This window comes from Saimiri boliviensis, chromosome 20 (genome assembly GCF_048565385.1).
Source record: "Saimiri boliviensis isolate mSaiBol1 chromosome 20, mSaiBol1.pri, whole genome shotgun sequence".
NCBI lineage: Eukaryota > Metazoa > Chordata > Mammalia > Primates > Cebidae > Saimiri > Saimiri boliviensis.
Genome location: NC_133468.1, coordinates 27,357,824 through 27,372,001, shown reverse-complemented (window position 1 = coordinate 27,372,001; position 14,178 = coordinate 27,357,824). Strand labels below are relative to the sequence as shown.

At 54.0% G+C, this 14,178-nt stretch overlaps 1 protein-coding gene across 5 annotated transcripts in view; it reads left to right on the top strand.

The window, feature by feature from the left end:
- The window catches only part of RADIL (Rap associating with DIL domain), a 91,279-nt gene that overhangs the window by 51,795 nt on the left and 25,306 nt on the right, over positions 1-14,178 (top strand). For all 5 annotated transcript variants that reach the window (XM_074390467.1, XM_074390466.1, XM_074390465.1 and 2 more), the window contains exons 5-7: positions 427-464; positions 8,461-8,621; positions 13,618-13,730. In XM_074390467.1, the coding sequence (XP_074246568.1) occupies positions 427-464; positions 8,461-8,621; positions 13,618-13,730 (312 nt within the window). The remainder of the gene's footprint in view (positions 1-426; positions 465-8,460; positions 8,622-13,617; positions 13,731-14,178) is intronic.

The window sequence follows — 14,178 nt, the reverse complement described above, 5'->3', positions numbered from 1 at the left end:
CACCTACCACTGTGCCAGCTAATTTTTGTATTTTTAGTAAAGATGGGGTTTTACCAATTTGGTCAGGCTGGTCTCGAACTCCTGACCTCAAGTGATCTGCCCACCTTGGCTTCCCAAAGTGCTGGGATTACAGGGGTGAGCCACTGTGCCCGGCCTCACTATTTTTTAAGCAGCCAGTTGTTATGTAAGCTAGAGAGCTGTGAGATATTCTATTGTAGGAAACTTGTAGGTCATATTCGGTAATGAAATGGGAAGATGTCTAAGTTACATGGAAAATGTCCTTTCCAGCACAGCTCGAATAAATAGCGTCACACAGGATGCCTGAGACAGCATGGCTTCTTTTCGCATCAATGGTATAATGTGTATTTGAACGTGTCCCTTAGCCTGTTTTTCTCACGTGCTTTTTCTCCCGCTTTGTAATTGTAGGAGAAAACCAAAGAACTAGCAGAGAAGCAGGCGCCACTGTGAGTATGACCCGGTTACTGTACCCGCTTCTTACCCAGGTCCTGGGGGCCCTCACTTCCCAGTGGAGCCAAGTCCCGAGGGGGCCTCCCCATGCCTTGGGGTCAGCTCTGGGCTGTGTCCTTCCATCTGAGCTGCCTTTTTTGCTTCTTTAGTCATCCACCCTGGGAAGCTCTGAGTTGGGAAATTGCTTCAGGGCACCCTTAAGACTGGTTGGGTGAAGTCCTCTTTTTTTGTTTTTTTTTTGTTTTTTTTGAGAGAGACTCTCACAGTGTCGTCCAGCTGGAGTGCAGTGGTGTGATCCGGGCTTGCTGCAATCTCTGCCTTCCAGGTTCAAGGGGTTCTCCTGCCTGAGCCTTCTGAGTAGCTGGGGTTATGGCACCTGCCACCACACGCCTGGCTAATTATTGTATTTTTAGTAGAGATGGGGTTTCACCATGTTGACCAGGATGGTCTTGATCTCTTGACCTTGTGATCCACCCGCCTCGGCCTCCCAAAGTACTGGGATTACAGGCTTGACCCACCGCGCCCGGCCTGAGGCCCTCTTTTGAGCCTTCTCCTCCCTCGCTCTTCTCTGATTCTGTGTTAGAACTGACCTGCGCCTTCAGGGAAAGGCGCAGCCCCTGGGTCAGAGGCAAGGCTGTGCACTCCACTCTCCAACGGCTGTTTGCACAGAAAACACTGTCTCTAACCTAGACTCTGCCAGGGCATTTCGGAAACCATTTGTGTGGATCGGATATAGATGTGCAGCCCCCGGGGCCCACACTCCATTCTTTCGTGGACCTAGAGAGCCACCTGCTCGTGGAGGGCAACGTGTCCACACGGGAGCTGAAGCTGCCACGTGTCTCCTCCAGGCAGAGGGCTCGGTGGTGGCAGGGAATGACCTTCAGCCACTGCTCTCTCAGTGCAGCTGAATCCAAGACAATGCTGGGAAAAAGTGCCCAGCACAGTGTCTGTGATATTAAATGTGTGTGTGCGCGTGTGCACACCTGCACACACGCGCACACACACGTATGATATCCACAGCCAATCCATTCTATTTAAGATACACATGTGAGATGACACTGACACTGACAAAGGCAGAGTGGAAGGTGGTGGTGGCCACACTGGGCAGTGAGGGAGGGGGATGCATCTCGGGGGCTCAGGCTGCATGGCGGGCAGCACCCCCTTACGGGCTGTGGTACACAGAGCTTTGTGTGATTCCCGTCCATGCCTGTATTAATCTGTTCTCATGCTGCTAGTAGAGACACCATGTCTTGGGGGTGGCTCCCAGCCTCTGAGGTCTATGACTGTGTGGGGGACCCAGGCTCTACCTCTCAGCTGGCAGGAGGGGGCTCCAGACAGCATGGAAGGGTGATGGACAGCCTGACCCATGGTGAGGAGGTGGCCCAGGCCGGGACCCCCACGGTGGCACCTGACGTCTTGTGGGCTTTCAGTATTGAGAAGTGTATGTGGGAGTTGGGACTGGGCCCAGCGATGGTGTGATGGCATTCCTCTGGGACTTTGCTCCAGGACAGCTGGAGTTCTAGGGTTGAGGCAGGATGTGGAGGGGATGGGAGTGTACCCAGCCCTCATCAGGGTCCCTTTCACCCCAGCACCTGTTTGTTGGGCGGCCTTCTGTCTGAAGCACACATCTGGGTGGACCCAGCTTCCTCGTTGATGGGAAGGCCCGGCCCTCCCTGTTGCAGCTGTGTGCTCTCTCCAGGATCATCATCATTAGGGCCTAAAAACAGCCCTGTTTCTATCCCTCATGCGTGCCTGGGGGCTTTTTCCTTTGTAAAATAATGACTCATTTCCAAAACACAGAACAGTACAGAATCTGCCACTCATCCATGAAGCCACACCTGAAACTGACGTGATGGTGATGATGATGATTTGGGATTTAATATTCATTTTGCCCTGTTTGCCTCAAACCTTTGTGCTCTGTGTTTCAAATTGTGAATGACCATTGAATTTGACTGAATCTGCATCTGTGATCATTATATTTTCCCCCTTAATCTGTTAATGTGGGGTGATGCGTTCCTAGGTTTTCTTTTTTGAGACACGATCTCATTCTGTCACCTAGGCTGGGGTGTAGTGGCACAAACTCTGCTCATTGTAACCTCCACCTCCTGGACTGAAGCGATTCCTGCACCTCAGCCTTTAAGCAGCTGGGACTACAAGTGTGCACCACTACCTCTGGCTAATATTTGCATTTTTCATGCCCAGCTAATTTTTGTGTTTTTTGTAGAGATGGAGTTTCACTATGCCCAGGCTGGTCTTGAACTCCTGAGCTCAAAGCAGTCCTCTTGCCTCAGCCTCCCAAAGTGTTGGGATTACAGGCATGAGCCACTGCGCTCTGCCTATATTTTTAGTATTTTGAGGGGCCTCCACACTGTTTTCTGTAATGGCTGTGCTAATTTACATTCTCACCAACAGCATGCAGTCCTTGCCCACACCTGCGATCTGTCATCGTTTTGATAATGGCCGTTACATCAGGAGTGAGGTGGTGTCTCGTGGTTTTGATTGGAATCTCCCTGATGATTAGTGGTGTTGACTGTTGATCTTTTAATTAGGATTTTCCCATCTGAATTTATTGGTAAAATTGGTCTATGAATTTTTTTTTTTTGCATTGTCCTTATCTGATTTTAGTAATAAGGTTCACAGCACATGAGCTGGGGAGCTTTCTCTGTTTCTTAGTTCTCTGATTCTGTTCATATGAGGTGAGGACTGACCCTGAAAGTTTTTGAGAAAAACATCTGGGGCAGTGCCCTCCAGGAGGAAGACCCCTGCTTGCCGAATCCCTGTCTTTAATGATTATCGGTTTATTTCTTTTGTCTTTCTTCTCTTTTCTTTTCTTTTTTTGAGTCAGGGTCTCACTCTGTTGCCAGGCTGGAGTGCAGTGGCACAATCCCATTTCACTGCAACCTCTGCCTCCCAGATTCAGGCAATTCTCCTGCCTTAGCCTCCTGAATATCTGGGATTACAGGCACCTGCCACTGCACCCAGCTAATTTTTGTATGGTTAGTAGATATGGGGTTTCACCAGGCTTGTCTTGAACTCCTAACATCAAGCAATCCGCCCAGTTTGGCCTCCCAAAGTGCTGGGATGACAGGCACGCTTCCGGTCTGTCCTGATGATTCTTACTGCCCTAGAATCTTCCTTTGCCTGGGGGGAGCACCACATCTGCTTTCATTGGTTTACTAATCGCCTGATGAGTTTCTTCCATGCCCGTACATGAGACCATGGGAAGTTTACATTCACCCTTTCTATGTCCTGTTGTTTTATTTTTTGAAAGCAATTGTTTATTCACCTGACTTATCTTTGTTAATAGGCAAGTTGAATCTTTATTGCCATTCCTGATGTCTTTGGCCACATTTTTACCATCTGTTTTGCACTATTTTCTGTGCCTTTTGCCTTGAATTTTTATACTTTTCTGTCTGATTGGATTTTTTTTTTTTTTTTTTTTTTGAAACAGAGTCTGGTTCTGTTACCCAGGCTGGAGTATAGTAGTGTGATCTCAGCTCACTGTAATCTCTACTCCGAGGGTGCAAGGGAGTTTTGTGCCTCAGCCTCCTAAGTAGCTGGCATTACAGGCACACGCCACCAGGCCTGGCTAATTCTTGTATTTTTAGTGGAGACAAGGTTTCACCATGTTAGCCAGGCTGGTCTCGAACTCCTGACCTCACGTGATTCACCTGTCTCGGCCTCCCAGAGTGCTGGGATTACTGGTGGGAACCATTTTACGCAGCTTCTGATTGGATTTTTTAAAATCCCTCCCTTTCCTCCTTTATTAGTTTCAAAGTAATTCTTTGAATATGAATATCTTCATCTTTTTGTGGAACACTAGGTCTTAGGATGTTTCAACCTCCATCTTCACTTCTGGGATTTCATTTTATTACTTATCCCATTCTAGCTTCAGCTTGCTTTTAACACTGTGGTATCCCAAATAATTCTTTGTTTTTACTTCATTTAATTTAATTAATTGTTACTATTTTTTGAGATAGGGTCTCACTCTGTTGCCCAGGCTGGAGTGCAGTGGTACAGTCATAGCTCACTGCAGCCTCAACCTCCTGGGCTCAATTGATCCTCCCACCTCAGCCTCCTGCGTAGCTGGGATTACAGGCATGCACCACCATACCCTGGCTAATTTTTTTATTTTTTATTTTTGTAGAGACAAGACTCAAGTGATCCTCTTGCTTTGGTCTCCCAAGGTGCTGGGATTACAGATGTGAGCTGCTGCACGTGGCCCCAAAAGAGCACTTCTAACAGCTTGTTACAAAATAGTCACCATTTCATTTCCCTTCTTTTTTTTTTTTTTTTTTTTTTTTTTTTTTGAGATGGAGTCTCACTCTGTAGCCCAGACTGGAATACAGTGGTGCAATCTCGGCTCATTGCTACCTCCACCTCCTGGGTCCCGGTTCAAGCAGTTCTCCTGCCTCAGCCTCACGAGTAGCTGGGATTACAGGAACGTGTCACCCTGCCCAGTTAATTTTCATGTTTTTAGTAGAGAGGAAATTTCACCATGTTGGCCAGGCTAGTCTTGAACTCCTGGCCTCAGGTGATCCACCAGCCTCAGCTTCCCAAAGTGCTGGGATTACAGGTGTGAGCCACTGCACCCAGCTTCTTTCTTTCTCTCTCTTTCCTCTTTCTCTTTCTTCCTTTCTTTCTGGGTGCGATGGCACTGGCTGAGCTGTCTGTGGTTTGCTTTCTCACTCACGACCTCACCAGCTGGGTAGATGTGGCTAACCTGCTTTTTGGGGCACGCCGTTCCCTGGTCCTCTCCTGATGGAAGCGATAGGCATGTGCTGGCCATGGCTGGCCACCCACAATCTCGTCTCTGTGCTCCTTGTGGGCTGTGTGAGTGTTTCCATGGCCTCGGCTCCCAGGACTGGGACTCCAGTGCCACGTTCCCTCCCTCCGCTCGCAGGAGATGCCTGCACCCTGACTGGCCTGCCCCAGCCAGCTGTGCCCGTTCCTCCTACCAGGCTGTGCTGTCCCCATCCAAGTGCCCTTCCCTCTGCCCTCTTCTAGGGCAACTTATGTATTCCTTTTCCACCAGCCCTGCTCCTCCGTCCAAACAGGCCTGGATAGGATGGGCTGGATCTTCATCATTCCCTGGGCCCCCACTCACGTGGCCCCAGGGTGGCAGGTGGGGGGCATGCAGCGCTGACCTGGCCTGGGTTTCATCCTGAAACTCCAGCTGCGATGTCTGGTTGTTTGTTTTCCTGGAGAGGCCTGTCTGTCCTCTGGGTTCCGGGGAAAATTGAGAAGGGCAGTAAATGTTGAAAACAAGATGGAATTAGTCTCCGAAGAGCCCAGCGAATTCTTCTTTAACTGCATAAAGCTCCTTCTGCCCATCTGCAGACACGCATGTCCTTCAAGCCAGTGTCCAGAATGGGCAAAAAGGAGCAGGACTTTGAGCTGTGCCAGATACACGAGCAGGCGCAGACCTGCTTAGCTGCCAAAACAAGGAGAGACAGTCTCAGGCCGGTTTCTTCCCTCCCGCAGTGCGAGTGCATGAGAGAGAGGTCAGCATTGTTTGTGGACAAAAGTGAAGTGACATCAGAGAGAGCAGACAACACTTTGGGCACCAGGGAGAATCTGGGACGCAGCCTGGGCTTCCTCCCTCTGCCCTTCTTGGCTGCCCAGCTGGGGAAAGAACAGGAGGGAAAACAGGACCTCAGCCCTTCCCAGATCCCCTCGCTAATGGCTGCCTGAAGGTCCTGGTGACTTTTCCTGTGGGCTTGGCACCTTTTGAAGGATCCCAGGCTAGGTTCACATACCTGGGACCATGTGCGTGGTGGTCACTCTGACAGCCATCCACCCTTGAGCCTGGCTGTGCCCCGGGCCTGGGGGCAGGCACTGGGCTTGCACCATGCTCTGAGACCAGCAGAGTGGCAGTCACCTGGCTTGTCCTTTAGAGTCCTTCCAGTAAGGGACACAGGTGACGAGGGGTCCCTGGGCCAGCTGTGGGCCAGGCAGCAGGGCCGCCCTCCACAGCTCAGGCAGACCCGAATCAGATCTGCGTGGTTTGATCTGTTTGCAAAAGGATCCCTTCTGCTCACTCCACAGGGGCACTCAGCTGTTTGTCTCTGCCAGGTGCGATTGTGGAGGCTTATGGATGAATGTGTCCTTTGAGCTGCTGGGACCCTGGGCGTCCCAGGCAGCCTGTCCAGTGGCTTAATGCTGAGCTGGTGCATGGACTAGACAAGGAACCTGTGAGAAAGATGTGTAGCTGGCATTTTAAATGAGGAATTACCCGGGGACCTCAGTGCAGCCTTGCTGTATCCACCCCTCAGACGTTCCAAGAGGCCAACTGAAGACACTAGAAGGCAGTTTCAAGTCACACCAGACAGATATATCCTGGGGCTGATTCCCAAGAGATGCAGGAGAAATGGTTTGGGAGCTCTGAGCTTGGAAGCTAGCCTGATGCTGGAGGCTGCCCTCGAGGGTGGAGGCGGCCCTGATGTTGCCGTCATCCCCTGGAAAGGGAGCACTGAGCTGGGGAGGCAGCAGGCCTGGGAGGGAAGAGCCTTCTACTCCTACCTGCATCAGGCTGGCGAAAGAGGGGCCTGAGCTACTGCTTTTATTACTCAGAGTAACAACCAACTCCATGGGTACAGAAGCAGGGCCAGGCGTGGTGGCTCATGCCTATAATCCCAGCTCTTGGGAGGCCAAAGCAAGAGGATTGCTTGAGGCTAGGAATTCAAGAGCAGCCTGGGCAACATAGCAAGACCCCGTCTTTAAAAAAAATGTTTTTTAGTAATTAGCCAGGAATGGCAGTGCATGCCTGTAGTCCCAGCTACTTGGGAGGCTGAGATGGGAGGATCGCTTAAGCCCAGAAGTTGGAGGCTGCAGTGAGCTGTGATTGCACCACTGCACTCCAGCCTGGGTGACAGAACGAGACCCTTGCCTCTAAATAAATAAATAAATAAAAAGAAAAGACAATAAATAAATAAATAAATAAATAAACAAAAAAAAAATAAATAAAAAGAAAAGAAAAAAGAGACAAAGAGACTGTGCCAAGAAGTTTGTGATAGGAACCTGGCCCAGCCCTTTCCCCTACACAGATCTCAGAGGCAACCTTGATGAATGATGTCCAGTGTCCAGTTTTTTGTTTTTTTTTTTTTGAAGACGGAATCATGCTTTATCTTCCAGGCTAGAGTGCAGTGGTGAGATCTCAGCTCACTGCAACTTCTACCTCCCAGGATCAAGTGATTCCCTTGCCTCAGCCTCCTGAGTAGGTGGGATCACAGGCGCCTGCCACCACACCAGGCTAATTTTTGTATTTTTAGTAGAAATGAGGTTTTGCCATCTTGGTCAGGCTGGTCTTGAACTCCTGACCTCAGGTGATCCATCTGCCTCGGCCTCCCAAAGTGCTGGGATTACAGGTGTGAGCCACTGCGCTCGGCCTCAGTTTGGGTTTCTAATGATTGCCTCTGGGTCTTCAGATCTCAGGCTTTGCCTGCTACCCCATGATTCATGGACTTTTTGTGACTTCCTGCTTTAATAAAGTAGCAGTTCATCTTGCCTTGTGCACCTCCGAAAATGGCTCTATTATTGTTTATTTCCTTTGGTAATTACCTTGTTAAATAATATAATGGAGCTGACATTTCTTGTTCTAAAAACTATGGACCCATCCCCTACCCCATGCACGCATACAGGTGAACGCACACATATTTGCATGCATTCTCTCAGCATTCACAGCTACTTTATGACCTCATTTCAAAAGAAAAGGCATGCAAGCTGTTTATTTACAAGGTTTTTTACCAGTGGCTGTGGCGTCCGGCTGTCTCCCTTGCCAGGTTTGTAGGGGCCTCTGGCTGTCAGGTATTGTGGGCGGGTGCTAGGTGGGTACATATATTGTTAAATGTCCCCGCCCAGCAGTGTCAGGTTGATGGTTGCAGTTGTTGTCAGTGTGCCATGAAAATGTGTGTCCTTGTGTAGACAGAGTGCTAGGTTCAGCCTCCTGGGTGTTGGGTCCCCGCGTAACTCTTAGTCTTTCTGTCTTGGTAGCCAGGAGCCCGTCTCGCTGGCCAGCTGCTCCATGACTGACCTGGTTCCGGACCTGCAGCCCATTCTTTTCTGGATGTCTAACTCCATTGAGCTCCTGTACTTTATCCAGCAGAAATGCCCACTCTATATGCAGAGCATGGAGGAGCAGCTGGACATCACAGGTATGGCTGGCACCGCAGGCAGGGGAGTGTGGCAGCCCCTCTCCGTCCTCCGAACCAAGTTGCCCATGATAGCAGGGATGGACTCATGCTGGGGGCTTTCTTAGCCCCTGGGCTGGTGCACGTCAGCTCCTCAGGGACGGCCTGTGAGGCTGGTTCAGGTGGTGTGGACCAGTCAGGCACCTCCTGCCCATAGTACCTTGGTGCTCAGGCTGTCTCCATCATCCCGTGCGCTCCATGCGGTGGTGTCCCCATGATGGCAGCCTCACTCTGTTCTGCTTGCAAGAGGTCCTGGGGAGGCACACAGGTCAGTAGGGGAGACACAGATGCCACCATGAAGCAAATGCAAGGGGTGGTGGAGAGAGCATGGGCCTCAGCCGCCACCCGAACCGTTTTTCCAGAAGGATGGACATTGCCAGTCCTTGTTGTGAAACTGTAGATGATGTTGGTTTCACAGATTATGATGTGGGAAATACACTTTTCAGGATTTCTTTTTTTTTTTTTTTTTTGAGACGGAATCTCAGTCTGTCTCACAGGCTGGAGTGCAATGGTGTGATCTTGGCTTACTTCAACCTCCAGCTCCCAGGTTCAAGCAATTCTTGTGCCTCAGCCTCCTAAGTAGCTGGGATTACAGGTGCCTGCCACCTCGCCTGACTAATTTTTGTATTTTTGGTAGACATGGGGTTTTACCATGTTGGCCAGGCTGGTCTTGAACTCCTGACCTCAGGTGATCCTCCCCGCTGGGTCTCCCAAAGTGCTGGGATTACACCTGTGAGCCACCGCACCCGGCCAACATTTCAGGATTTCTGAAATGCAGTGGGAAGTGTTCTGAAAATACTAAGGGAGAGGAGTTCCGAAGGGGCAGTTGGCAGCGACAGGGGCGGTTTGTGGGGAAGGCAGTGTGGGGCTGGCCCAGAGGCCAGGGTAGGATTTTGGCTGGCGAGTCTGCCGAGGGCTGTGTGGGGCCTGGAATGGAGCCAGGTGGGGCAGCAGGACTGTGCTGCTGTGCTTCGGAAGTGACAAGCGGGCACCCAGGGGACTGGGGTTCTAACCCCCACAGCCTTGCTATGCGCCCTCTGCCCACACACCAGTGGGGTGCGCTGTCAGGTGGGCCCAGGGCCATAGAGTCCTGAGTGGCCGTGGCCTGGTGGCCCTGACTCTGGAGGGCCCAGGTCAGTGAGTGGCACATTTGGAACTGCCCCAGGCTACATCTGTGAGCTCCGAGGGAGGCCTGGGCCAGGTGTGCAGGGATGGGTGCTCCCATGGGCGCGGTCTACCAGATGCTGCGGGGTCTCTGTGTACTCAGCTGTGTCCCTGTCCCGGGAGGGGGCTGTGGCTGTGGCTGCATCTGAGACAGCCCTGAGTACACAAGGCCAGGCTAGGTCTTGCCCGGGCTGAGTCAGGGGTGCTGGGGCCCTGCTGTGCCCCCCATACCTTAGGGGCAGGTTTTCTGAGAGGAGAGGCTCTCGATAGTGAGAGGGAGGTGCCAGGGCGTCTGTGCAGTGACCCCGTGGTGGGACAGCCTCCCACATTGTGCAGGGGCCCAGCCCTCAGCCTCCAGGTGGGGGCCGTGCTGCAGAGACCAGGCTGGACTGAAGATGGGTGGAGGAGATCAGGCCAGCCCTGGCCATGAGGTTGTGGGGTGGGGTCCCGACTCCTGTCGGAGGCAGAGCCAGCTGGGATCTGTCCACATTCCTTCCTGCTGGCCACGGTTCCTTCTCCCCTCCTTCACAGGGAAGGGAATGTGGGGCCCTGCCAGGGCCTCCCTGGCCTGGGAATTGGGACTGCCTTGGAGAGGTAGGGGTAGCGTCGACCCCTCCTGGCCCTGGTGGGCTTCCAGGCCTCTGGCCTGCGGCCTTAACCCCCATGTGGTGGGGCAGCCCCTGCCTGTCCACAGGGCCTGGATCTAGGGCAGGACTTTTCTCAGGCTTTTTCCTGGAAAGTGACATAAACGACTGTGGGTCCTTAAGCCTCCGCGCGAGGTCCCCACGTCCAGCTGCCTGGCGCAGGCCTCCCCTGGGGGGCCCGGCCTCCCGGGACCCAGCGCCCGTCACCTCTCCCAGCACACTTGACTTCGGCATCCTCCAGTGCTGGAGTCACAGCTGGCAGGTGGGCCATGGGATGGAGGAGCCTCTGGGATTGCAGCCCGCCAAGGGCGACCCTCGATGACCTTGCAGTGTGCACTTGGTCCTTCTGTGTGACACGGGGATGGGGGCAGGTTAGGGGCCCCTTTTGTTCTGCCCCAACAGAAAGACTCAGCTCTGGGACCTGTGACTTTTGGGCTTCACATTCCTGGCTAGTCCCTGGCCAACTTTCCACGTGGCTTTGTGGCCGCCTGGGTTTGGTGGCCTCAGACAGCTGGGTCCCATGTGGTCCCTGTGTTGGCTGCTCTTCATGGGAAAAATTGCTCTGGGCTGACGGAGCTGCTGCCTTTGGTCTTGGGAGGAAGTTATTTTTGGTCAGGGGCCTGGGTGGCGTTTGGCCCGGCGTTGAAAGTGGGGCCCAGGGACGCCCACAGGCTCCGGGTGTTGAGGGCCAGGCAGACGCCAGGGAACAGAGTGGGAAATAGCCCCAAGCAGGGGCTGGTGTGGGTGAGGAGGTCAGAGCCAGGTCCAGCCTCCTGACCCTCTGCAGGAAATGTCTGTGGGAAGAATTGGGAGAGCAGGACTGTCGCTTCCTGAGAGCGAGTCACGTGGCTGTTGTCCTTCCCCAAACACTGTTTGTCCAAAGCTGTGACTCAGGCCCCTCCTTTGCCACCTCACAACTTCTTCATGTGCATCTAGGATTCTCCCATCTTCTCTCTTCATGGCTGAGGCTCAGTGCCTTCTTCTTTACGGACAGGGCTGGCTTCCTCAGGGGTCCTGGGGCTTTGGGGGCAAGCCAGGGGCACTGGCCGGTGTGTCCCCTTAACGGCCTGTGGGCTTGGAGCTCTTCAGAAATTCCCACCGGCTGTGGCACCACAAGCAGAGGCGTCTTGGGGCGGTTGTTAGAAATGGTCTCAGGGCCAGGCTCACGCCTGTAATCCTAGCACTTTGGGAGGCCAAGGTGGGCAGATCAGTTGAGGTTAGTAGTTCAAGACCATCCTGGCCAACGTGGTGAAACCTGTCTCTACTAAAAATATAAAAATTAGCCAGGCATGGTAGTGGGTGCCTGTAATCCCAGTTACTCAGGAGGCTGAGGCAGGAGAACCGCTTGAACCTGGGAAGTAGAGGCTGCAGTGAGCTGGGTTTGTGCCATTGCACTCCAGCCTGAGAGACAGAGTTAAAAAAGAAAGAAAGAAAGAAAGAAATGGAGGCTTGGGGCCAGGTGTGGTGAGGGGTGCATGTCTGTAATCCCAGCACTTTGGAAGGCCAAGGCAGGCAGATCGCCTGAGCCCAGTAGTTCCAGACCAGCCTGGGCAACATAGTGAGACTCCCATTTCTACCAAAAATAAAAGAAGAAATGGAATCTCAGGCCCTTGGGGGGTGGTTGGAGCCTGCCCTGTGGTTTTGTTCCACACAGTCCCTGCCACCTTCTCCTCCTCCCCATCATTCCACGGCCCCGTTTCCCTCTTCCCACCAGTGCCCTGCCCTTGCCCAGGGAGTGGCATGGGGCTGGGCTCTCAGACCTGGCAGCCTGAGGCAGCTGGGGGCCAGGGCACCAGGACAGGTGGATGGGTCAGAGCTCAGCCTGCTGCCCTGCCTCCCTGCTGCTGTGGTATGAATATCCTTGGCTGGCACTCGCTGTGGGCCCATCGGGCCACCTTGCACGCTCCCAGGCATGGAGGCCTCTGGGCACAGTGTCGAGGTTGGCAGAGCCTAAGGGCCCCTCACTGCCCCAGACCCTGGGGTCCCTCCGGCTGCCCTGCCTGGGTCCCAGATGTGACCTCATGGGCCAGGCACTAGGGGTGCCTCACAGGTTCTTGGGGAGTGGGCTTGATGGGTGGGGGCCAGGCAGCCCCGAGCCCCTGAAGAAGGAGGAGCACCACCCACAGTGGAGTGAAAGTGATGGGGGCTTGTCCAGGGGCTTGATGTAGCATTGTCCTGGTGGTGAGGGGGCTGGCCCCTGGTGCAGTGGGGCCGGTAGAGGGTCGGCGGGGCCTGTGCTCCAGGCAGGCCAACATCAGGGTGATTGTTGGCCTGGCTCACCAGGCGCCACCCATGTAGCCCCAAAAGGCAGCCCTGATGGTGCCGCCCCTCTGCCCTTCCTGTAAGGAGGCCCCACAGGAGGGAGAGGACGGGAGCTGTGACCATGTACCCGGCTGCACTAGGAACACCACCACGGCCACCCCTCCGCAGTCCTGGGAGAGAATGAAGGCACCCAAAGGTGGATGTCTAGGGTCCTGGCCCCTTCCCCGGGTGCTGATGGGACCCCCAGTCACTGAGACCGCTAGATGCCCCCTGACTTTCTGGAAGCCCCCAGGGAAGGCTCCACCCTATCGGGGGCCTTTTGACTTCACAAGAGCCCCCACCCAGAGGGCAGGAACCACCCAGTGACCACTGTCACTGCTCCCCCAGTCTCAGCTCCAGCCGCCCCGGCTGACACCCAGGGGTGGATGTGAAATAGGTGATTTGGGCTTTTTCTTCCTGAAAGACTTAACGATTCCACGGCGTGGTGGCCACTCACGGGCTGCTGCCAGAGTCCTTTGACCCATGTCGCGAGCAAGAAGTGACCTGTGGGGAGGGGTTTGGACCTGCTATTTTGGGTGCAGTTGGTTGTAACAGAAAACTCATCCAGAACGTGGGCATGAATGAGCACTTGGGCTGGGCTGGGTGTTGTGACATTGGGTGTCCGGACCCTTCCTGCCCCCTCCCCAGCACTCCTGGCCCCAGGTAAGGGTGGTGGCAGGTTTGCTGCACCCTTCCAAGCCAGGACCCAGAGTCCCTCTCTGGTTCATCACATCTGCACCCCAGATGGGCACACTGGGCGGAGCTGGTAGCCAGGAGGGAGCTGGAAGCTGGCTGAGTCGCCACTGTCCGCTGTGCCCCTTGTGACTGTTGGTGTGGCTGTCTCCCCACAGGCTCAAAGGAGTCGCTCTTCTCCTGCACGCTGACGGCCAGCGAGGAGGCCATGGCAGTGCTGGAGGAGGTGGTACTCTATGCCTTCCAGCAGTGTGTCTACTACGTCTCCAAGGTGCACGGGATGGGAACTGCTTCTGCACTCAGGCAGCTCCTGGGATGAAGCAGAACACAGGCTTGTGCCTGTGGCTCTCCTAGGGGCCTTTTGGGGGCTGAGGGAGGGGACTGTGACAAGCTCCACTTCAGCAGGGAGCAGTGGCTGCAGGTCCTGCACAGGCCCGGCTGCACCCTCACACCCCACACCCACTCTTCCCCAGGTCAAGCAGAAACCCTAAAACAATCCTGGCTCCCTCTTTCCCTCGCCTTGAAAGCCTTGTCCTTCCTGCCAGTGTTTTGAGGGTCAGCGATGAGGTGGGGGAAGCCCCAGCATGGGAAGTGAGGGATGAGGTGGGGGAGGCCCCAGCCTGGGGTTCAGGGGACGTGGCACTGTTATCACCCTGGACCCATGGGTGCCAGAGGTGCTGCCGCTGGTCCCTCTGTGGCCCTGGCCAGCTTGGGGTGCA